We start from the raw sequence: 24870 nt of genomic DNA on the forward strand, positions 1-24870 counted from the left end.
AATGTTGGAAAGCTCTAGGCAAATAGCAATTTTTATTTCTCATTACTGTTGATTGTGATGTCTCCAAACAAAGGCAGTGCGGAAGTATTGGGAAGAGGCACATCTTGGAATGTACCTGTCTCCTGTGTTACTGTGTCGAGCCACTGGCATTTTCTGCAGCATGTCTGTTTCTTCCGAGTCAGAATGGAAAGAATTTGCCAACATATTTTCTGGGGAATGTGTTATGGAACCTTTTCTTTTGAGATATGTTTATCCCCCAAGTTTATCATAATTTTTGATATTATGTACTTGAGATATTGAGTACCCTGTGTTTTAAATCTGAAGCAACATGTAACTTGAAGAAAGCTCTGCTTTTGTTTTTAATCACCAACTTAGCCTACTGACAGTTCGAGAGTCTTGCAAAGCAGCCCAAATGTATTATTTTCTTCTGACTACATTTATTTAGTGCTGAAGGATACTTTATAGTAAGATCTTAAGTTCAAAGCATTTATTGTTTAAAGACAAAGTACAAAGCAAGAAACAAGATGGGAAGATAGATTGCAAAGAGAAGAAAAATGAAAAGCTTCATCTGTTTTAGGTAATAGGAAGTTATAGAACTAGGACTGGATTTATGGATGAGCAATTGGGAGGAAGTTAGTGCTATTAATAGCTTAAATATGCATTATAACACAGCAGGAACTATAGAATACATAAAAATGTATGAGAGGTTTGTCTCCAGCATTTTATGTTTTATCTCCTTTAATTTGCCCAACAGTCCTGTGTGGTAGATAATGTTATCTTCAGTTTTACAGTTGAGGTAACTGGCTCACTGTAAGTAGCTTGCCCGAGGCCTTCAGCTAGCAAGCACTGGAGGTGGATTCGAACTCAGACAAATAGCCACTGACTGTTATCTCCACAAATTATTTCTCAGTAAATTTTGAAAAATAAAGTCTCTTGGAATTGGAACTGAGCATTATCCAGCATGTGCAGAAAGTAGTTATTTTCTTGGGCAAATCTTTGAGGAAAAGAAGTAGCTTAGTGGACAGGAATGGTAAAAAGAAATTACTTGGTGAGAAAAAAAGAATAAATGGCATTCCAAATATGGGGAAGTAGAAAAGTGTAATTACCTGTACGGGTTCACAAACCTGAGCATTTGCTCAAATTGACTGAGAATTTGCATTTCTAACAAGCCCCCAGGTGATGCTGATGCTGCTGGTTCTGGGACCATCCCTGGAGGTTACTGCTGTAGACAATTCGAGCACGTTGGAGACACGTCCAGTGTGTATGAGGGGGATTCACATGGGTAGCAGCATTCAAGTTGCTGGGGAGAAGGGTGTATAGTAAAATCGGAGTTTTTAACAAGCGTGGGATAGTCAAGCTCATGTTTTACAACAACGCATAATAAAGCACCATGGCCAACTGGAGCTCGAAGAGGGTGGTGGAAGGGAAGGATGTACAGTACTTATAAAAACCACTTAGCGTGTGGGTTAATGGCTGCTTTCAGGTGTTGCTAGCATGTAGAACAGCAGTGCCGGGCCTAGAACAGGTGCTCCATGATTATTAGTTGCGTAAATGAGTAGACAAGTAGAATGACTTAACTCCATATGTTAAAACTAATCAGCAATCAACATATGTACTCCTATTCTTCTTAGATCGCTCTCATAAAACTTTTTTTTTTTAGTTTATCTTTTTAGTAAAGGTAATTTTTGGAAAACATTTCAGAATGTACAAGGAGATAAATAGTAAATTTCCCTCCTACTCTTGTTTCTGTCCTGTGGTTTTTTTCCTTAGAGGCTCATCACTGTTAACAGTTTCTTGTGTGGCCTTCTAGGATATTCGCCTTATGTGTACACGTGCACGTGTGTGCGTGTAAATTTTTTTAAATATAAAAGTAGTGTAGCATACTATACCTCTATATTGTCCTTTACCTTTTTCATTTGACAGCATATTTTGATCATTTCACATAGCTTATTAATAAGGCTGTTTCTTCTTTTAACTGCTCATTTTATTTAAATTCCAAACTATCTAGGTGGCATTAAGTAGCTCTATATTGATGGACTATAGATAACTTTCAATCTTTTGACATAATTAAGAACATTTGTAATTTGGTAAGTATTATCAAATTGCCTCCAAAATGGGTGAATTTGTTTACATTCCTACCAGCAATTTAAGAGAAAGCTTATTTCCCCATATTCTCAACAACAAATGTTTTATATATTTATCTTGATCAATTTGATTGGTATTGTATTAGTTTTTATTTGTATTTTTCTAATGGCGAGTGAAGTTTTACATTGTTTTCTTATATTTATGTCAGTTGTGTTTCTTTTTCTGTACACAGCATGCTCATGTACTTTGCTCATTTTTCAGTGGCTTTTTTTTTTCTTGAATCTTAGAAGCCCTTTATTATAGAAATTGACCCTTTGTTTTATGTGGTACAAATATATTTTTTAACATTTTATCATTTATCTTTTAATTTTCTTTATATTGAACAATTGTTATTCTATAATTGTGCATTTTAAGTGAATTAAAAAAATATTTTTTCTACATAGGATTTCTTAATATTTGGGATCTAAGGACTGGAAAGGATCCTATTCATCGCTTTGAGCACGATGCGAGAATACAGGCACTAGCCCTCAGCCAGGAAGACGCAACTGTTGCCACAGCTTCTGCTTTCGATGTTGTAATGTTACACCCCAATGAGGAGGGGTATTGGCAGATAGCTGCAGAATTTGAAGTTCAGAAACTGGTGAGCTTTTAGTCTGGTCATCTTATTTCTTATTCTTAGAACCTCTGGATCTAACATAAACAAGTAGTAATGATGTTGGCAGCTCCCAACACAGGAATAAATCTCAGTACAGCCTTGTGAAAGAGGTGCTATTATTTCCCTATTTACCAAGAAGCCAATAGAAACTTACAGCAGTTTGTGGACCTGCTCCAGTCTCAGAGCTAAGAAGCTGTGATTCAAACCCCAGGGCTGACTTCAGGGTTTCTCATTGCCGCGGCCCTCAGCCTCTTTTGCATCACCCGGACGGTCACCCCTGGAAACCCTAGGTCAGCTTCTGGCCTAATCTCTAAGTGAAAATGAGTTCAGTGGTACCATCCCAGCTTGTATGGGAAGGGAGGCTTTCATCCTAAACTTTCTCCCTCCTGAGATTTTCTCACCTGGAATTAAGAGTAGCTCTTGAGTGAAAGTAGATTTAAGTCAGTGTTATTTGGGCAGCCATGTCCCAGGATGTCGTGCGAGGCTGAGCCAGCCTTAAGAGTTCTTTATATAGAGCTTATTTCTGAGTTCATTTGTACGTGAGCTTCTGCATTTGTATGGTAGGAGATGATTTGGTGGTAAGAAGGAAGCGCTCAAACCTGTCAATGCTGAATTTGGATGTACTTTAAACAAACTTGATTTTGGCACTAGTGGGAGAGTGAACAGAAGAGCCAACCTTGAATAATGAATTGATAGCCTGACCTGGAACAAATCCTTTTCCCCTCCCTTTTCCTGCTGGTGGAAGTCTTGTTAGGCTTGAATAACTAGAAAGCCGTGGTGTCTCTGCTTCACCTCCATAAGCTTCTCATCTCTTTAATGATCAGATTTCTGAAGTTTGGGTTTAGTGTTCCCCCAAAAACTGCCTGGGGCTCTTACCGCACCTTGGGTTTTATTAGAAAAACGTGAAAGTATCATATTTGTTTGTTTTCGAAACTACCATGGGTCTTATCATCTGGTCTCTGACTAAAGAACACTGTAGACCAGCAATAATTATATGAATTCAGACAGTTACTTAAGATGCGAGTCCCTCTATAAAATGTAAATCCTGCCTTGGCAATCAGGGGGCATCCTGGCACAGACTGGAAGCTTTTTGAAGTCGTTTTATAGCTCCCAGCAAATGGCACAGCCACCGTCCATCCGAGCCTCTTAGTCTGTCCAAAATCCAACATTAAGATGAAATTAAATGGCAAAACTGAAGATGTCAGTTTTAGGAAAATAAATGATTTTTAGAGTAGAGAAAGGGGGCAAGCAACTGTTGCCAGAGGCACGTGTTTTAACACTTCTTCTGTATTATTTCTCACCCTGGGTGGGGGGTTGCCACATAATACACTGTCACAAGAAAGGGCACCGTCTGGCCTGTAGAGCTGGGCCGTTTTTGTCTTCCCCAGGTAGTCTCCCCAAATTGCGTGGGCAGTGTTCCCGTGTCTGTAACGTTAGCCTAGAATATCCGTCCCTTGTGGTGGGTCCTCGGCTCCCAATGTGGGGCCGCCACTCACACTGTTGGACCCAAGGATTAGCAGAGTCACCCAGACGCTTCCTCTCTGTCTTGGACTCCTCTGGACAGTCCTCACCGTTCAAGCTTTTGAACTCTTGTAGTTATTATCAGGGCAGTGCTGTCTATTTACATTGTGGAGTTTCCTAATTACACAGCATGACCCATGCTCTGCTTTTGTACTCAGAATGTACTCGAGGTGAAACCTGTCATAAACTGCACTTGGGGGAAACGTGCCACTTACAGATCTAGAAAAGCAAATTATTCTTGAAGGAAGCTCAGGGGATAGAGAAAGTGGTAGCAATATTGCTGTCCGGGATCCTGTGGTGGTGAAAAAATGCTGTTGGCGGTGGCCTTTCTGCTCTGGATGACACTGAAACCAGGGGAGAGCAGTTTTGGCAGCAGTTTTGGTATTTACACAAATGTTAAAATGTGATTTTTCCTGAGCAACTGAGCAAATTTTATTTATTCAGTTTCTGGTAAAAAAATTTCTTTGAATAGTTATTATACTCTCATGGTTCACGATTTAAAAGACTCAGGAAGGTGCCCGGTGAGAAATTTCACTTCCACAACAACGCCCCCCCCCCACTTCCTCTTCGGAGGAGCCATTGTTAGGAGATTGATGCGCATCAAGCCAAGGACATCACAGGCTTCCGCTGCCCTATCTTCACCCGTCAGCACGCTGTGAATCCTGTTACCTTGCGTTCCTGCTTTTCCTCCAGATTTTCCTTAGAGATGATCCCAGTTGTATCAGTTCACAAAGAATGTCTTCATGCCTTTTTCTCTGACTGCATAGTATTCCAACACATAGATATACTGTCAGTTAGTTCATTACAGTACTTAGCAATGCATGTTTAGGTTTCTCTAGTTTCTAGCTATGACAGAATGGTGCTACAGCAAATAAACTTATACAGTCATTTTGCATAAATTTGACTTTGTAAGTAAATTCCTAGAAGTGACTCGCTAGGCCAGAGCACATGTGCATTTGACATGATAGGCGTTGACAGATTTCCTTCTATAGAAGTTGGACCAGATTATATCCTGCCAAACAGTGGGACCCATGCGTATGGTTGCCCCCTTCACTTCTAGCCCTGTGTCTTAGCAGACTCTTTATTGATAGGACAGGTGAAAATGGTATCTCGAATTTTTACTTTGTATTTCTCTTATTAGGAGTGTATTGTGTTTCTTTTATGATGAGCATCTTTTCATTTATGCAAGAACTGTGTTTCATTTACCGTCCCCTTTACCTGTCTTTTCCTGTGGGTTTGCTGGTCTTCTCATTGATGTGTAGGAGGAACTGTATATTTTTTTGACCAAGTCAGGATAAATTGTAGTGGGGACCTGAAGGACTAAACAACTCTTATCCTTTACCAGGTTGACTACCTTGAAATAGTTCCAGATACCGGAAGGTACCCTGTGGCGGTAGCCACTGCTGGAGATCTGGTCTATCTGCTAAAGGCTGACGACTCTGCCAGAACCCTCCATTACGTCTATGGCCAGCCTGTCACCTGTCTAGATGTCTCAGCCAACCAGGCTGCTTTTGGAGTGAAGAGTCTGGGATGGGTGTACGAAGGAAATAAGGTACAGAAACAGCAAGATGTGCAATTAACAAAAAAGAACATCAATTTTTATTTTTTAAAGGGCAATTACAAAATTAAAGCTCTCTGATACATTTTTTAAAGATGTACTCAGGAAATATATATTTAGCATGGTAAAAAAATTTTAAGCACTTCGAAAGGATATAAAATGAAAAGTAATTGTTTCCTTTTTCTTCTTTTCCCCCAGCCCCACTCCACAGAAGAAACTATTCTTAGTTTTTAGGTATCCATCTAGAAAATTTTAATAGGGACATTTATACACTAAAAAACATATCCCTGTAGAAATGAGATCATAGTGTATATACCGTTCTATACCCAGCATGTTATTCAGTAATATACCTTGGAGAGCATTCCATGTCAGTGCGTACCAAACTCCCCCTTCCTAGGATCCAACATGTGCTTGCAATCCATAGTTTGCATAACCAGTCCCCCCACTGGTAGGCATTTAGATTGCTTTCACTGTCTAGGCTGCTATCGACCATGCTGGAGTGTGTGTTGCAACTTGCAAAAGTCTTTGTGCAGAATATCTCTGGGAGAAATTCCTAGTGGTTATGTTGCTTGGTCAGAGGATATGTGCACTTAATATGTTGGTACACATTGCCAAACTGCTTTTCAAAATTGACGTTCTCACTAACAGTACATGATAGTGCTTCTGATACTCAGAGCCAGACACGTTTTTAATTGAAATTCTTTGCACGATGACTAAATTTTGTCACTGCCTAGCATTTTACTACCCTGACTGTCAGCCAAGTACGTAGTCTTATCTTAGAGCTGATTTGTGGAACTCTCATCCAGTGGAATCAGGGGAGAGAGGGATAAAGTTTTGTTTTTCCTTCATTTTGCCTGCCCTTGACCCAGGGAGCTAGCAGTGGTGTAATCCGTGGGAGGAAACTTCTCTGAGCCAGCATCTGCTCTGACCACATACTGCTCCTAAGGATGAGGCCCTCCTCCGCATGGCAGTGCCGTGGGCTGGAGGAGAGCCAGGCTCTGGACACACACACCCCAATCCCAGTCCTACTGCTGAACCCTCTTCATGCCTCAGTTGTCTCCTTTGTAAAAGGGGGTTCATAGCAGTACTTGCTTTGTAGAATTGTAAGATGAAAACATGTACGCAAAGCTTTAAGCCTAATGCCTGACATGTAGGAGTTAGCTATCACCGTGTGCCTCCTCTCATTACCACTCCTAGCTCGGTTCTGGCCTCCGGTTGTGACTTTTGTGTTTCCCATAATGTGTATGGTCACCTGAAAGGTCAAATCTCATTTGTCTAGGTGGTCACTGGTTTTACAACTTAGTCAATACTCAAAGAGTTGACGCATCCTGGATTCCAATTATATATTCTTCATTCAGGAAGTTAGATAAAGCAGTAGAAAATATTTGTGGCTTACTGTAGTCTCACCGTGAGAAGGGACTCCCTTTGTGCTCAAGACGGCTTGCTTTGTTGGAGCATAATCAGCATATGTGAGCTGAAAAGTCTGTGGTGATATAACTCCTGCGTTTTGTCTTCCTGGGAAGCGGGGGAAGGGGACAGCAGTTGGTTTCCTAAGGCAGTTTCCTTTCTCGGGCTTTGAAAAATTTTCTTTTCCCATCCCTGGTGAGCTCATTTGTTGAGAGAAGAAAGACTGTGTATTTGCTTTCTAATTTTTCATCCATTATGCTTTCGGGTTCGAGTTATCTCATTTATTTCTCAAGTTCTCAGTGTAGTGAAGTAGTACGTATATTTAATACTAGCCTGATTTAAATTTTTCATATTCTCAATAAATTTTTCATCTGGCAGTTCCTATTTCTCTTTGACTTGTCTGAGTAGATTTATTTCTATACAATCGTATATTTTGATAAAATCGTAGTAGATATATTTGAGAAATCAGTTAAAGGGATAGTTCAGTGCAAAATTAGACTGAGAGCATCTTTTAGATATTGATATAAATAGGCACTTTTTTTGGATGCCTCTGAAAATTTCCAATCTAATTAAAGGCATTAGTTATAAGAATCAGCCTATTAATACCTTAATTTTATGAAAATTCACTTTTGAAAGTTTATAGTCCCTTAAGAAACTTGTTACTGGTATTTTTCCATTGATATTTTAAAATTAAGAGCGGAAGTAAATTTGCTACAAGCATGTGTTTAAGTATCTATTTGAAATTTGACAGTAGCATTTAGTCATCCAAATATTTTGTGAATACACCACCAAACCTTCAAATACTTTGTGGGGGTGGGCGGCTGGTTGTTGTTAGTAGTGCTGGTAATAACGTTGCATTGAGATGTTTCTTCAACATGAACACCACCCACTCGAACGTGAGGGAAGCCAAACTTTATCTATGAAACTTGCCTTATTTTTGCGGAGGCAGGACTTGCCATCTGATTGTGTTTAATGGATTTTCTGCTTCCGCAGAAAAACTTGCATTTTTAAGAAATCTAATCGTCATGTCACGTTTCTGTGTGAATTGCACTATGTCATCCTGTTATCCTATAAGGTAATGTCATAATTCCCAAATAATCTCTTGTGAGATGCTCAGTGTCACTTTGCTTGTGAATGCCATGTTTTGGCTATATCTGTGCTTCGGCCTGGCAGCATGTGTCCCAGCACATTTTATTAGGTTGGTGTGAGACTATTAGCGATAGAGTTTGCCTGGAGCTACATACACATGGGGGTTTGTGTCTGTGCCTCTGGCCTGTATAACTCGGAATCAGATGAAGGCTTTATGAGAACAGAGAGTTTGGTTTATCTTTGTACCTGATACAAAACTGGGGTTTAGCTATAGTCTATTATGGATTAACTGTGATAAAAAGCAGACAGTGAAGTCCAAATGTTGATAGAGAATAAATTTGAGTCAGGAACTGAAATTTCTCTAACCTGTAGTATTCCAGAGATGTTCTTTTTGTTTAGTTGGAGAATATCCTTGCACCATTTGATGATCGCATTAACATTTATGGGCACCACAGCTGTCTGAGCATCAAATAATAATGGTTCCGATTCATCCATTCCTATATCGAGCTAGCCAGCCCATCGCGTGTTCATCACAGACCATTACAGAGGACCAGTTGTGTTGCTGGCATTGGGGGGGTGTAAAGCAGCATTATAACAGATTTCAACAAACTGGTTCTTGTCAAGGGACCTAGCTCTGTGAATAAACAGTTTTCTAAGGAAATGAAACCAAGTAATGTAGTGAAAATGTATCTATTTAACCTAAGAAAAGGCTTGTGAATACAGCTCTGGTGGGAAGGATCGGAGAGGTAGTGCTCCGCGACATCTCAGGAATGTCGGAGGTCAGACTAGGGGCCACCCTTGGCGTGGCCAGCATTTGCTTGAACCAACTAAAGTCATAGAAAAAAGTGGCTATTATCTATTTCCATTCTTTGTTAAAAGATCAGATTTTTAAACATATTTTGTGTGTGTGTGTGTGTGTGTATGTGTGTGTGTTGACTAGGTAATGCAGTCACCTGATTCAGAAATCAAAAGAGAGGAAAAGGGTATGCGGTGGGAGACCCCTTCCCACTCCTTTCTGCCTGCCACCCAGTTTCTTCTCCTGGAGCCAAATCAGTGTTGTCAGTTAGTTATGCATTCTTCCAGAGATATTTTATGCATATGTAAGCAAATTACCTATACATATTGTATGGGTAGTCCTCCCATACATATAAAAAATATAAATGGTAAAATACTACATTATTGTTCTGCACCTTGCTTTTTCCTGCAGCAAAATTTCTTGAAGATCATTTCATCATTTCTTATGACATAATACAGAACTTCTAGGTGTTTCTTTGATGTGTTTTTGTTTGGGGCTTTTTTTTTTTTTTGCCTCTTTTTTGCGACGTTATGATGTTGCAGCTTGTGGAGGTACACCTTCATTCAGCTAGTCCCCTATCGATGGATGTTAGATTGTGTCGGGTCTTGTGCTGATGTGAACAACACTTGGTCCACATGAATGTGTTTGTAGGGTTAGTTCCTCAAAGTAGACTTTCTGGGTCAAAGGGGTCTGTGCCTTTATAATTTTGATAACTATCACCCTCTATAGATGCTGTCCCTTGGAAAGTGGCAGATGGCTGTGCATTCCATTCCTTTAGCAGTTCTTTGACATCTTTTCTCTCACCAGCTTTACAGAAAGATCACAACAAATGAGGCCAGAAGGAACATACAGAGATCTGTCTGGTCCTGCTCTTCGTTAAATATTTTTGTAGCTCTCTGATTTTAGGATGGATGCCTATTCATTTAGAATCACATGGCTTTGCCTAGAACCAGCATAGTGCGGCTAACAGCCCGCTCAGGTCACCGTGAGGGTGGAAAGAACTGCACCATGCCCTGGTATGTGTCCCTTCTCAGCGTATTTGGTATTGTTTGAGGGAGAGTCCGTGGTTCCATTTGAGATGGTAAGCTGACCTGCCTCTTTCTGTAAAATGAGGAGGGTTGGACACATGACCTTTGGCCTTCCGTTCAGCCTCTATGTTCCTTGAATTTTTAATGAAGAGATTAGGTGGTTTAAACTCGTTTCTTTACCTGTGGAGTTGTGTTGTGCTGTTCCACCACTGGAGGCTGCTAGGTAGCTGAGGGCTTCTAAAGAGGGTTGAGGAAGCCCATTGCTCTACTGTTTCTTTCCTAAGGAGATCTCATAAGGGCCATGCTTATGGCCGGCAGACATGATCAGGCTGGAAATTGGTACTTTTTCATCAGTTCCTAGCTCACTGGGCAAGGGGTGTGTGGTGAGAAGGGCCGCTCAAAGGTCTTTTACTTTGAGGTGAAAATGAATTAATAAGTTTTTGCTGTTGCATTCTTGCCTTCTCAGACTTCAGTGGCATTAATGCCCTTAAAGGTAGCTGTTGCTGTCTCATGTGCTTGTAGAAGAACCAGTGCTATCGCAGTTACTCCGGCCTCATCTCCTCACCGCGCTGCAGAGCAGACAGCAGAGTCAGCTCTGTCACTGTGGCCCTTTGTGCCCAAACATTCCTTTAGGATTCGTTTCTATACCTCCTGAATCTGTCAAAAATACTTCCACCCACGAAAACATAACTTATGATACTGTATCGTCTTTATTAATTCTTTTGCTCCCTGAATTAAATTTTGCTCTCAGCGATGGAGGGTGAGGAGATAGAATTGCCTCACTTAAGAGCATTATGTTGACCACGAGTCTCATGCCTCATAAAGGAAGAGAGAGACCCGCTTAGGGCTCTTAGCATCATTCTGTATATTTGGACACATTTCCTAATTTAGTTCCGAAGTGCTTGGCATTCAGTGGCAGGCCGTATTAAGCAGCGCGCGGTGTGCATCCTAATCAGGGGGATGTGAGTGAAGTAATCCTGAAGGCTGGGATGTGTTTGACAAGGACGCTGGCTTGGCGCTGCTGCCTCAGCTTACATCACGCTGGAAAATAATTGCTAACGTCTCTTATGATAATCATTCCCTTCACACGGACGTGAAAAGACTCTGGATTGGTTGCTCGCACTCGTCACGAGTTGAAATATCTGTCTGGGAGAGCCTTTGGAATCGGAGACACGGTGCTCGTGGATCCCGACCACGCTCCTCTATGCCTACCTCCGAGTATGCAGTCCGTCTTTTCTTTAGTTCAAGGTTTCATTCCAGAGAAGAATTAAAAACTTAGTCTTTTTGAAGCAGGATGACTAATTTAAAATGGAAAGTTCACAATGGACACATCTCATTTCCTTTTCACTTTCACCGTAAACCTTTAAAATGTTTTATTTTTCCTTTCTTCTTGGAGTCATTTAGGAAAGCAGTTCTTGGAGACCGGTTTTCTGGGTTATTGAGTGATGCTACCAGAAGGGCCCGTTTTTGTTGCCGAGGTTACTGTCATTGTTAATGACTACTGAGCGCATACTATGTGCTGGATTTCTGACTGGCACTGGAAACCTAGAGATGATTCAAACGTGACATCTGCCTCAGGGCTTACAGCCTTGTGTTCCTTAACAGCAACTTAGCGATGTCAAGGTATTTTTATCCATACCGAGATGGACGTGAGGTCATAGGGAGACCTTCAATAGTGAAGTTGCTGAATCCCAGAGCGATGAACAATTATACAAATAAGTAGGGGAGGATTGAACATTCAAATGCATTTTGTGCATATTTTAATATGAAAATGGTATCAGTCGTGATATAATTGTTAGTGTGATTATATAATATGTTAGATTCTCCTTACATGGTGGGAGAACCCTCATGGAGCCCTCGGGTTTCTCAAGACAGAGCAAGAAATCTCTCACTTGGAGACTTTGAGGACCTGACAACCTCTGATCTTTTGTCCAGTGATGATGTTGATTCTGCAAAAAGTATTTCTTGGACAGCTGCTGCTGCTTATGGAAGCTTAGAGTGCTTCAGGGTCTCCATCGACCTTGGCTCACTCCCGTGAGGAAGCGATGAACTCACAGAAAGTAAATAGAGGGAAAAGTGTTTTCCGCCAAGTTAAGGTAGTGGTAGAACCACTGGGGACTGAGTAAGGGGTTCAGAGTCAGACGAACCTTAGGCAAGTTACTTACATGCCTCGGGTTCCCTGTTTGCGAACAGGATAATACCTGGGAAAGGTAGGTCGTACGCTTTTGCACATGGCTGTGCTCAGTACTTGTTAGATACTGAGCACCAGTACTTCCCCATCCCCAGCAGCTCTGGGGTCAGGTTGGAGTTCTTCAGGAAAGCCTTAGTCAAGAACACAGTCCAGGCAGAGGCAACAGACCTGGAGGAGGGGTTTCCAGGGGAGCCCGGAAGCAGCATTGGGGTGACCCAGGCCTGCCAGGGCACGGGTACTGTGGGCTACTGTGGGAACTGTGCTGAAGTACTGATAGCAGTCTGTGGTCCCTCAGCAGATTCATTTTCCAGAGAATAGTTTTGAAAAAATGCATTTAGAATAGAAAGGGACAGGTCAATTTAGCCTCTTGAAGAACTAATGCAGTAAGTTCGTGCGAATGCTGAGTCACTTTGAGACACAGAGCCAGCCCTCTTCACCAAGCGAAGGCTTGTGTACCAATGACATTTGTATCATTTTCTAATATTCAGAAACATTGATCAGGGTTCTCGAAGCTCTGAGCAAGCTTACAAGAACATTAGTACATTGAAGAATATGCTGATCATTGCTATTTTTGTTTGTCTTTCGAATTAAGCTTAGACTTTTATTTAGGGCCTAATTTTTCTAATGGCTCTCCTGATTATTTATGTGGCATTTCTGTCCTCGTTTACCATTTCACACCCATGGGAGACTGTGAACTTGGGGTTGATCTTTACGTTTATTTATTCAACCTTGTAGATGGGCGGGGGTGGAGGGTGGGGGAGGTATGGCTTTGGTCTATTCCAGCCAGATGAGTCTCCTGTCCAAGCAGCAACTAGGTTTGTTACAAGGATTAAAACTCAGTTTGTTTTTCAGTTACCGAAGATCAAGGGGAGGGCTATTGGAAATGTTTGCCTGTAACACTGCAGAATAGGCTATATGAGTTCAATTATGTATAACATATTCAGACAATTTAGACTGATGGTATTGGTTTGGGGAAGGCAGGAGAAAGAAACATATAGAAAATGGCCTATGTGAGTTTGAATTTCAGAATATTTAAGACATTTTACTATTTTCAAATACACAGTAGCTCAATAAACTAGACTAATGTAATATTACAAAGTAGAGAACTTTTGTTTTTTATTCAATACATAGATGAATTTGATTGATTTAGTCAGAGCTTCAGTCTTTTGTGAGGCACTGTTAGGCAGTAGGTTTATAATTAACTTACCAATTATTGAGCTGCAGATGAGTTCTAATGGATGCAAAGTTACTTTTTTTTAAAAAAAACATTACTCTTTTAAGCATTTTCTCAGTGTGATATTAATTTACAGGGTAAATCTGGTTTTGTAGATAGGCAAAGGAAAACTCAGTCCACATTTCAATACTCACATTCTGAATCGAGGGACTTGGGAGGGGAGACGAGGTTTACAGTGTGTCAGAATGAGGGGAGGAATCGTCTGGACTGTGTGGCACGGAGAAAGCAGCTCTGCTGTGACCTGGGTTCCAGCCTCCGCTCACCTCTCCTGCTCCCAGTTCAGTACCCAGATTTCTTCAGGTCTTTCGAGGTTAGGACCTCTGGCCCAGGACCCACCTACTCCTCCAGGTGCCTCTTTGTATTGTGACGGTAACTTGGGCCGTGAACTCTTATCTCACATTCACAATAAGTTTTACGATGTATATCGAAAATGACTTGGAGATAGTTCTTCTCCAGCCCCCTGCCCGCACTTGCCCCTGACCTTTCCTACCACTTGCTGGCTCCCTGGGTCCTCACGGTCCATCGCAGGTTTGTCAGAGTGATGGTTGCGTGCCGGAGACTGTGAGGAGGCCCTGGTGCCCACCTCCTGCTTGGCCTTCAAGACCAGGGAAGTCAGGCTCCCAGTCCCACACCTCCAGAACCAGCCCTTGCTCCAGCCAGGCTGGTGCGATCCAGAGCATTCCCTCTCCTCCTCCTGCGTCTCCTCATCCTTTCAGGAAAGGTCCGTCCAGAGTCCCACTTACCAGAAGGAGCCTCACCACCTGTTCTGGCTCTCAGCGAGCAACCCCCTTCTCTGACTCTGTGCGGGATCTGCATCCCACGTTGTGATACTGTTACTGCCCAGGACTGTTCTTAATGAGATTGGCATCAGTTGGGAAGCACATAGTGAGTATTTAGAGCTGAGTAATGCTTTTTTAAAGGCTGAAATTCGATGTTGGCTTGGGAGGCAGTGTAGATGTAGTGTAGGGGTTCTCAGATGCCAGCAGGTGTCAGAAAAATACAGCTCTCTGGACCCCAGCCCCAAGGCTTCTGATTCAGCGACCCTGGGATGGGCTCGCGAACCTGCACGTCTGGTGAGTGCTGCCGATGCTGCTAGTCTGAGGGCCACGCTTTGAACACCTGGGGTGGATGTTTAAAGAGCATGGACTTGGAACCCACCCACCTGGGTTTGAATCCTGGTTCCAAAACCTCATAGCCGTGTAAGTGGTTTGACATCTCTACCCATTTCTTCATATGTAAAGTGAGTAAAATCATGATACCCACTTTGTGGAATTGGGGGATCAGGTGAGAGAAGCATCATGGCAGTGTTTTGCACATAAGAGAACACTCTATTAGCCATTATTAATAACCATTTTTGCCAGAAATCAGGAATAATATGGTGGCAAACATTAACACAGGAATGAGAATAGCTGGGCTCTCTGCCTAGTGTGTCCTTGGCTACTGTTGTTACCTGTGAAATTTGGGGCCAGTTATTTAAAATCACTTAAACCCTAGTTTCTTTATGCATAAAATATAGAAAGTAGTATTTATCTGTCTTCCTCTTGGTGGTTGTAAGAATCAAATGGAATGATATTCTAAAAGGATTTGTGTGAAAGGCACATCATAATTGTTAACAGCTAATATTTATAGTGTTCTTTATGTGCGAAGCACTGCTAAGCATGTCCGTGCCAGTACCGTCATGCACCGTATGGCGTTGAAGGTCATCATGCCCTCCGGGTGTGAAGGGGAGCCATGGGTGGACTGTTTGCCCTGTACCAAAGGCCCCCATGTTCACTGCGATTTGTCACTCTCCTCCATCAGCTGTCGCTTGTTTCAGTCATTTGGTTTTAGCTACATTCTGCCTGTCTTCTTCTAAGCCTTTGTCTAGTCTAACTTGGGGCCAAACTAGCAGTTGCCAGACTAGTTAACAGGAAATTGATATCCAAGTCAGTGTAATATCCTGAACCCCACGTACGGTGTTAACTGAGTTTATAGGCTTACAGCTCTCTTCACAGCATAGTCATCTCACTTGTAATCTTCTCATTTTTTAAATAATATCCAAATTGCTTTTAATTTTAAAGAATGCATTTCATAGTTTGCAGCCTCAGTCTTCCAATGGAGAACAGGTTTAATAGTAACTTTTTTTTCTCATGGAGACTGTGATTAGTTAATGTCGTTAATATTTGTGAAGTGCTTTGAACTGTCCATGCTCTTTATTATAACGAGGCCTGTTGGGAGCATCAAAAGAGGATGTGAGGATTTTCAGCTTTCAGTTACACATTTGCATAATAATTATAATCTCTTCATTGGACTAAATGCTTATATGGTGAGCATTTCCTGTTCATTGTATGTACCCACAACCAGTTCTTTGTGGTTCTTAGTGTTAGGACAGAGGTTGTTAAAGGAGATGCCCAAAGCAAATCAGCATAATCTCCTCACCCCACAAAGCAGACTTGCCCTCCCTTATTTCCAGTACCTGTGGGTGCATGTGGAGATCGTGGAGGGGAGAGAAATAGATTTGGATCGCGTTTGCCTGCATTTTCACCAGACCATATTCTTGCTCTCTGGGTTCTTTTCAGGCTTAGGTCACAATAGGTGTTGGTTTGGCCTCGCTCCTGTCCTTTGTAGACATCTGCCCACATCACAAAGCTCCCGAGTCTGGCACAGTCTGCAGTGATTGGCAGTGCCTTCCCAGGCAGAGTCCAGTCCTGGAACAGCGGGGGTTGCAGGTGCATTGGCACTTGGTGATGGAGAGCACACACGGGCCTTGCCTACCCAGCGCCTGGCGACACTCAGCAACACCGTCCCGTCCCTGAAATATCTTGGCCTCATGGGCTTGTCACTCCAATTAAAACTTAAACATGAAGGCAGCCCAAGCTGCTTCTCTCTTTGTGTTGCATTTGAATGTGGACTGTGCCAGAAGCATGTCATGGAAACTGTCGAGGGGGGGTGCTCAGGGATCTGTGCTTGTCAGGGGGCCATTTCTTCAAGCTTTGCATCTTGCTCGTTGCTGCTGCTAAGTGCACCTGAGAGGCAAGTTTTTGTTTGCCAACAGAAAGTCACCTTTGGGATGGTGGTGAAAGTCATTTTCCACATGTTCACAGATATGCCTGTTACCAAGCCTCACGCTCTGACTTATCTCTGGCAAGGACTTACAAAATAGTCTCTCTGGCTGAATGTCAAAAATTACATCATATCGGAGTAAACTGCTTTTAAATCAGACATCCATTATTCATGTATATTAACTGCTTTTTTATTTTTTTATTGGCTGTTTTGTGTATGATTTACTCTTTTCTTACTAGTTCCCCCTCCCTCCCCAATTGTCTGTCTTTCTCGTTGTTTTTTTTTTTTTAAATCTGAGCTCATCTGTGAATTTATAGAGGCTATTCACTTAGCTTTGTATGCAAACATTGATATGTGGACCCAGCATTTTTTGTAGTGAAGTTTTTGACCACATTTTTGTGGGTCATATTTATGTGGGGTCAGAATAGCAACTCGGGTCATTTACATGAGTAAATTCTGCCCCAAGAATGGGCGGTCTTTTTCGTTTGTATGTTTTATTTTTTTAAAATGAGCATTACTAGTCTTGTACTTCAAAGTCTGTATCAAATGAAACTGTACCTCCACTTCTGAACCAGCTGAATACATTGCTGTTGGTGGAAAGCAAATTGACTTACTGCGTTCAGTTGTATGCATGAGCATCCCTTTACTGTAAGGCCGGTGTATTGTTCACCTGTAGATACAGGCAGAGTTATGTAGCATTTATTCATTCTTCCGTCAGATATATGCAGAGCCCCTCCTGTGTGCCACATGCAGTACAGGTATCCAAGGAAGCCTCTCTTCACTCCACACCGTAATGCTGGCGGGTCCCCTGTGCGTCTGGCATCCTTGTGTTCGTGGTGCGTCGCCCTGAGTCAGGGCACTGGCTGTTGGTAATAATAAGGACTAGATACAGTTTGTTCTATTTATTTAACCCCAAATCGGCATTGTTGTTGTTGTTTATAGTCAGTATTGGTGTACTTTTATGCAGACTTACCTGAATCTTTACTCACAGTTCCTTCAGTAGCTCCCATCTTTTTTTAAATCATGATTTTCCATCTTTCAAAAGTGTATTCTTTAGAAGTTCTTTCATTGAGGGTCTCCCTGCTTCAGGTGTTCTCTGTGTTTTCACCCTCATGAAAATCTTTATCTCACTCTCATTCTCAGGTAGTTTGGCTCGGCCTCTGTAATTCCAGGTGGACAGTTATTTTCTCTCGGCCTTTTGAAGAGATTATTGGTTGTGACTTCCATCGATGTCACTGTCACGGAGAAGTTGGCTGTCAGTCTAATTGTCATTCCTTTCTAGGACTTTCTCTTCTTTTGGCTGCTTTAAAGATCTTTTTCTTGTCTTTAATTTTCTGTGGTTTCACTCGGCCTCCAGGTGTGGAGTTTTATTTTTCCTGTTGGGGATTTTTTTGTGCTTCCTTCCTTTAGTGGTAGAAAATTCTCGATCATTGTCGAAATTTTCCTATTCCTCATGTTCTCTATTCTTTCTGTGCAGACTCAGGTTAGTTCTTTATTAGGCCAGTTTGTTCTCTCCTCTGCACTATCCACAGCTCATTCATATTTTCCTCCTCTGCTCTCTGTGTTGCATTCCGAATCATTTCTTAAAATCTGTCTTCCAATTTACAGAATTCTCTCTTGGACTCTAATTACTTACTTAACTCATCCACTGACTTTTTAATTTCTAGAAATTCTGTTTGTTTTGTTTTTCAGAGCTGCTTAATCAATTTTCCGCTTTTGACCCATACCCTCTTTTACTCTATAAACATTCTTTATCTGATATCCTTGGAAGTCTAATTCGTCTGTTTTCTGCCTGTCACTTACAATGAGTTGTTTCTTTCTGTATTTGGAATTTCGTTTTATCGTGAGCTCATATTTGGCTGATCTTGATTTGCAGCTCTCCGGAGGGGCTTGGGTTGAGAGGGTCTTCCTCCTGAGAAGATTCTGCCAGGAACTAGAAGGCATGGTACCAGCCTGACAGTACTGTAAACTAATTACTGGGCTGGGGTTTTTTTGGCCTTGCAGGTAGTATAAATTCAAACTCTGAACCTGTGTGAGGGCGGACATGTGATTGCAAACCCTAGAGCAAACATTCTCCATCCTTAGCTGAACCTGAGGCCGACAAGTTTCTGGGTAGACTCTCTTTGCCAAAGAACAGATTTTTTCCCCTAATTTGCTTTTTACCTAGTGTACATAGCTGCACAAGGGCCCCAGCTTTGGGCAGAAGTCTCAGTTCTGATGTTCCACTTGGTGCTGGCTACAAGCTTTGCCTCCTGCTCCCCAGCTCTCTAGGCTCCTGAGACTGGCAGATGTCCCCAGACCACCCTGGTGTGGGAGCTCACGGTCCTTTCTGGTTTTAGTGCTCTCCATTTTGGGCTGCTCAGAATTTCTATGATTTCTTAGAAGTTAAACAGAATGGTTGAAGGAATGTTTGTTAATAGACTGAATCTTACGTAGCGTTTTCGGTGTTTGGAAACAGGAGGGTTTTCCAGACCTTCTAGTCTGCCATGTTGTCAGCAGTGGGTACAGTTTAGGAGTTCTAGAATCTGGATATTACGGAGAGAGATCTGTGGAACCTCCTATTTTGAGTCGGATGCAGTGGTTCCTTTGTACAAGCCAGCAGCAAGATTAGACATCAAGAAATAGAGGGATGTGTTACGCAAAAAAAGGAATATCTGAGTATTTATTGTGTCCTGGACTGTGTTAAGCTCTGAGTTTACTTGATAATGTGTACCAATCAGTCTGTAAGCACTTTCTAAGCACCTGGAAGCTGAAGAGTCCTTAATCAAAGCTGCAAGAATGAATGATAGGGTCTCCTTCTCAAGGAATCTTTCAGGCCGAGTCTAGGACAGCGTTTTACAATACACGGCATGGTGCTTGGTCACAGTCTCAGCTGACCTAAAATTACAGTTTCCTCTGTGACTCTCCTACCCCTCAGTATTTGAGAACCGTAGGTCTGGGGAAAAGGAGGGGGAGGGTAATGCACAATTTAAGATGGCACCTTGGGAACACCAGATGAAGCGTGTAGACGGCAGATACCTGCAGCACTGACGAGAGAAGTAGCTCTGTGTCTTAAGGGCACAAAGAGCACAAAATAAGCTCGTTAGGGATGGACGAGCAAAGGGTTATTTGCTTTGCTTTCTAGAATTTGGCTTCTTATCATATTTTCCCCCCTTAGAAGAGCAAAAAAAAGTGATGGAGCGGGTTGCTAGGGATCCGAAAAGAAAGGAGGTGGACGTCGTCGTCTCCAGGAATTGTATTCGCATCGTCCCCCGCGTCTTTTATCTTTTACTCTGCTTCAGCCCCGCGTGTCATCTCCTAAACTTCTGCTCTGCCACTTTTCCTTTTCTTAAAACGGCGCAGACAAGTTAGCTTTAATTCACGAAGCCTTTAAAAATGCTACAGACTTGTAAGGAAGCCATCGGACGACCCCTCACTCCTTGGAGAGGCAGTGCTGGGGTTCTCAGGAAGTGAGCAGCCGCTCGGGGTGATACTGTTGTCAGCGGAACGCCTTGGGCACATACGAGTATGAGGAAGACTCACTATTTTCGTAAACTTAAGGTTTCTGTTGTCATTCATCGGTACATGACCAGAAGTCCGGAGCCTCAAGGCTCTGTGATCTCTTCATAGCGATTCCCGTGTGCAAGTGCTTCCTGCTTAAATATGAGGGTGGTACAGTCCCAGATTTAGGAAGCGTTCGCAGTGCTAAATCTGGTCTGGCTGGGTGAAGGGGGAGGTTGACCTGCCTTGAGCTCATCCCACCGCAGGGACAGTAGCCATGTCTCAGCTCTTTCCTTCGTGGGTTGGTTGGAAAGCAGTTCTGGGCACTCTAAATGGTCCAGGTCACACCTGGAGGGTCCAGAGCCTGCCTGTACCAGGGCAGTGGCCGATGCTTTCCAGATGTTGGGCCTGTGGCCGCTACTTCTTTCCTGACTTTACACTGCTGCCCCTGCTGCTTCCAACACCAGCTGCTAGGACATGGCCATGAGGTCGGTCTCCTCAGAGAGGTGAGTCCCTTGTATGGAGGAGCAGGACAGCTGGTGGCCGTGCACCAGCTGGCGAAGAGGTGGGTTTTTTCAGCTGGCAGCAGGCTGAGGCTGCTGCACGTCATCCACCATCCCTGTTCATTCCAGTGCCTACTGCATAGAAGATGACTAATAAATACTGTTGACTAGCTATTGAGCAAATAAAAAATTAGAAACAACCCAAATATCCATTTTGTCTAAAAAATTATTTTGTCTAAAAAATTAGAAACAACCCAAATATCCATGGAAAAATTCTTTGCTGCCATTAAAAAGAACAAAATTTATCTAGAGGCACTGACAAGGAAAGAACTCTCATGTTATTTAGTAGGAAAAACAAATTGCAAAACAATAATCCCATTCAGAGAAAAGCACAGTTTTACACACACATATGGGAGTGGCGGGAGACAGACAGACACAAGACAGATAGATGTGTATAGAAAAAGTCTGGTAGTATATACATTAAACTGTTAAAGTGGTTATTTCTGAGAGGTGGATATATAAAAGTTTGCCACTTTTTATTATGTAATTCTGTTATGTTAGATTAGCTTGGACAAAATTGAAAGTTAAGATTCTAAGACTAGGATTTATGAAAATACTTTAAGATCTCTAAAAAGAAAAAAATAGAACTTTCTGCTAAAGTTCTTTGTAAACAATACTCGCTTCCACTAGGTGCCCTCTAGATCTAGCCACCTGGAAGCTAAAAAGAAAGGAAAACCACCCAAACTACACACTGCATTCTCCCAGTCTTAACATGGTTTAGGTATTTTAGATAATTCTTAAACATCTAACATCTATGAAAGTTTGCTCTGTGATCACTATTTAAGCTCTTTGGTAATATATACTTGGTACCTAAAAGAAAAAAATCCCCAGCAACTTCTATTGCTTTGGCGGTCACATTAGTGCAGTGTATTTTCTCCAGGATTTTAGCTACGGGTAGTTTTCCTTCTTTCCAGCATATCCATACACCTCAGAGTGAGTCAAGTGGCCGTGGATTGAGACTCGCCCAACTAGGGCAATAAAGAGAAAAATTAGTCTAATGCATGGTCTTAACAAGAGGGAGAGTGTGAGCATGAATAATTAATCTCTCTAGTCTGTGGCAATCAGATAAAATGAAGTCCCATTTGCTCAACCTTATTAAAAGAGAGAGAGTGTGGGAGGGAGGGAGGAATGGTAAAGGTCGTTAAGGGACTTGTAACAGGGAAAGAACCGCCTTTGAGATGGGTAATGTGTTTTCCAGTCTCTGTGGTCTTTAACTAAACGTAATGGCGAAGGTACTCTTCTGATAGTTCTGATTCATTGAATTATTAAACATTTTAGAAAATACTTGATTCCTGACTACTAACTTAGATGTCTTTATGATGAATTTGCAGTCTTCTTGAAGAGGTATCTCACTATTCCACTCAGAAATGACCCATCCACTTATCAAGGAAGAACTTCTGGAAAAAGCAGAGACTAGGAAGCAACTAATATCAGATTCTAATTATTTACCATGCACATTTTATAAGGCCAACCTTCCTGCTGTAGAAGTCGAAGTATTTTCAAAACAAGGTATTGAGTCCAAGAACTCTTACCGAAAGCTCCATGATAATAAGGGCAGAATATTACTTTTATGGTAGACCATGAGGTTGCTGTTTTTTATTTTTCTCTCCCTCCAGGAAGTGATTTAATGCCATTTCTAGGTTATTCTCTGTAGATAGAAGATTTGATTATTTCTGTGTTCTTGCCTGGGATAATAATCTTATTTTGGATATTTTAGAATTATTGAAATTTTCTCAGAAACTTTTCAACTGCATAAAAATAAAAATACAATTTTGCTTATTCTCCATAGTCTTTATGGTTAAGGCATTTTAAAATTTGAAATTGCCCCCCTTTTTTTTTTAGGTGCTGTTAGCAGTAGTTAGTTAATATAGTGTTTGTACTATAAAGATTGACTTGTTTGAAGTATGTGTTGATGGCGAGATCACCAGTGTTCAAGATGGAGACAATATTAATTCAGTACTAAAATAAGAACCTGTGTACTAATAATTGATAAACAAATAGGTTAACAAGAAAAAGGAAGCACATTTTCACACGTGTGCTAAGACAGGAGAATCTCACTACAAAATATTAAAACTTTTCAGTTCAGTGATTAATATTACACACGATCCACAGACTAGAACGTGTCATAGAACTGTGTGTGCGTTAACGAGGAGGCTTTCAAACTGTGAATTTGGGGGCCGAGGACTGTGTCCCCAGTACTTCCAGCAGTGACTCACCCGTAGCAAGCATTTAATGTTAATTAAGTTGAATCGATAAGACTCGTTTTTAGTAAAAGACTTAAATAATCTTCAGGAAGATTATTTATACATCATCCTTTTTTTTTTTTTTTCCTTTTTGCTGGAGAGAAGGTACAGAAGTATTCACATTAATGAATACGTTGTCTAGAGATGCAGAATGCCTTATTTGCCCCCATTCCTCCTGGAACCGAGCTTCCTGAAATTAGCAAGTGGAGAGGAACTGGAGAGGGAGGGAGAGTGGGGGACTAGCACTTTGTGTTTGGGTTTGTAGGTTAGCCTAAAGGAATCACCTAGTGGCTAACTGTGCAAGCTTCATCTTCCTGGATACTCATACTGGTCTTTCTTTTACCTTCTGTGGTATAAATACAGAGGCAAAAGAAAGAGAACCCATGTGGGCTCAGCTTGATCCGTGCTGGATCTGTTACCTTCCCATTAATTCCAACCAGAAGCAGCAGTGACCTTATTTTCCACAGCTCTTCTGCGTTGGGAAACTGGGAAACCTGATTTCCTCATTTGGCATTTTTTTTGTGTGTCCTTTGAGTTTGTTTGCACCTTGGCCCGAGGCACTCTCTGGATTTTCCTTTATTTTCTTTTGCGTTTCCTTTCGTCATTCTAACAGCCTTTCCCTGTAGTGTCGTGACCTGGAGAAGATCGGGCTATGTAGTGGCAGAACATGCTTCCTAGGAGCTGAGATAACGGCCGTGCGTGGACGGTGCCGAGTGAACCGTGTCTCCCGCAGGTCTGCTGTACATAATGGCACGCTGCGTGTTCTTCCTCCCCAGATCCTGGTGTACAGCCTGGAAGCGGAACGCTGCCTCTCGAAGCTGGGGAATGCGCTTGGCGACTTCACGTGTGTCAACCTCAGGGACAGCCCTCCCAATCTCATGGTCAGTGGCAACATGGACAGGAGGTACGTCTGAGTAATAAGCGGCATTTTGTAGCCGCAGCAGCGTCCGTTGCGGCCTCGCCACCCAGCCTGCCCTGCGCTCGCTCATTCCCTCTGCAGCTCACACTCCGCAGTCCTCACTCCACAGGCTCTGCCCACCTGAGAGCAGCCCCGAGCCCACAAACACTGTCTCTGTGAACTTGGAGAACAAAGTCTCGTATTAGGTAATAGTTGGACAGAGCCGTGCCTCTGCCTCGCTTCTGAGACACCATGGGAAGGTTGTCTTTTAAGCCATTTGGTGGACGCAGTTGGTGGAAGGTCCAGTGAGACCACTTGGAGTATCTTTTGTCTCCCCGCTGCAAAATTTGTTTGGCATTTAAAAGCTCACTTTCTAATATTAAAAACAATAACCTAAGGGATGAATCATGTTCAACAAAATAGGATTGCCTGCCAAATGATGTCAAGAGTGTATTTCAGAACACTATGGTGTCCCTCTGGTGCTGGGGGGGAAAAGAGACTTCATGTGAACAGATTCCAGTTTCTATTTAGCTGATTAGCAGTCTCCTCTTTAACGCATTGGCTTAGGGAGTCGAATTTTCCCGGCACAGGGTCCAGTGCCAGCCACGGACGCTCCAGGAACCATCAGCACGAAAGGATTAAAGTGTTTGAAAAGACTCTCTGAGTCCAAATTTTAGGTTTTTCCCCTCCCGGTAACCCTCTCCCCCTGGTCTGGTCTTGTCTCTTTTTTTTTTTTTTTTTTGGATTTTGGAAATCTTTTTATATCAGTACAGAGAATTTTCTCATTCTTTTTACAACTGTAAAATATTTTTTTTTTTTTGGCTGGTTATCTGCCATGTCTGATCCAGTGCCCTGAAGAGAGGTAGCGTGGCGAGAGGCGGGGGTCTGCGGCGCCCCCTCCCCCGGGCCCGGGCCCGGGCTGCAGGTGGCGGGCTGCTGGGCGGGGCATCAGATCGTCAGGCGGGCGCTCCTTTGTGCCGGACCCTCGGTCGCCGTGGCGCCAGTGTAGCAGCTTGCGAAAGTAATTATTTCATCAGATAATATTTCCAACTCCTGACCTTCCCCCCTCGACTTCCCTCT

General features: G+C 42.4%; 1 protein-coding gene across 1 annotated transcript in view; it reads left to right on the top strand.

Annotated features, from left to right (window-relative positions):
* FBXW8 (F-box and WD repeat domain containing 8) overlaps positions 1-24870 on the top strand; it is a 114469-nt gene that overhangs the window by 66192 nt on the left and 23407 nt on the right. Inside the window, 3 exon segments of the mRNA XM_023528247.1 lie at positions 2529-2725; positions 5607-5813; positions 23669-23796. Coding sequence (XP_023384015.1) covers positions 2529-2725; positions 5607-5813; positions 23669-23796 — 532 coding nt within the window.

The sequence above is a fragment of the Pteropus vampyrus genome, unplaced genomic scaffold (genome assembly GCF_000151845.1).
Source record: "Pteropus vampyrus isolate Shadow unplaced genomic scaffold, Pvam_2.0 Scaffold23, whole genome shotgun sequence".
Lineage (NCBI taxonomy): Eukaryota > Metazoa > Chordata > Mammalia > Chiroptera > Pteropodidae > Pteropus > Pteropus vampyrus.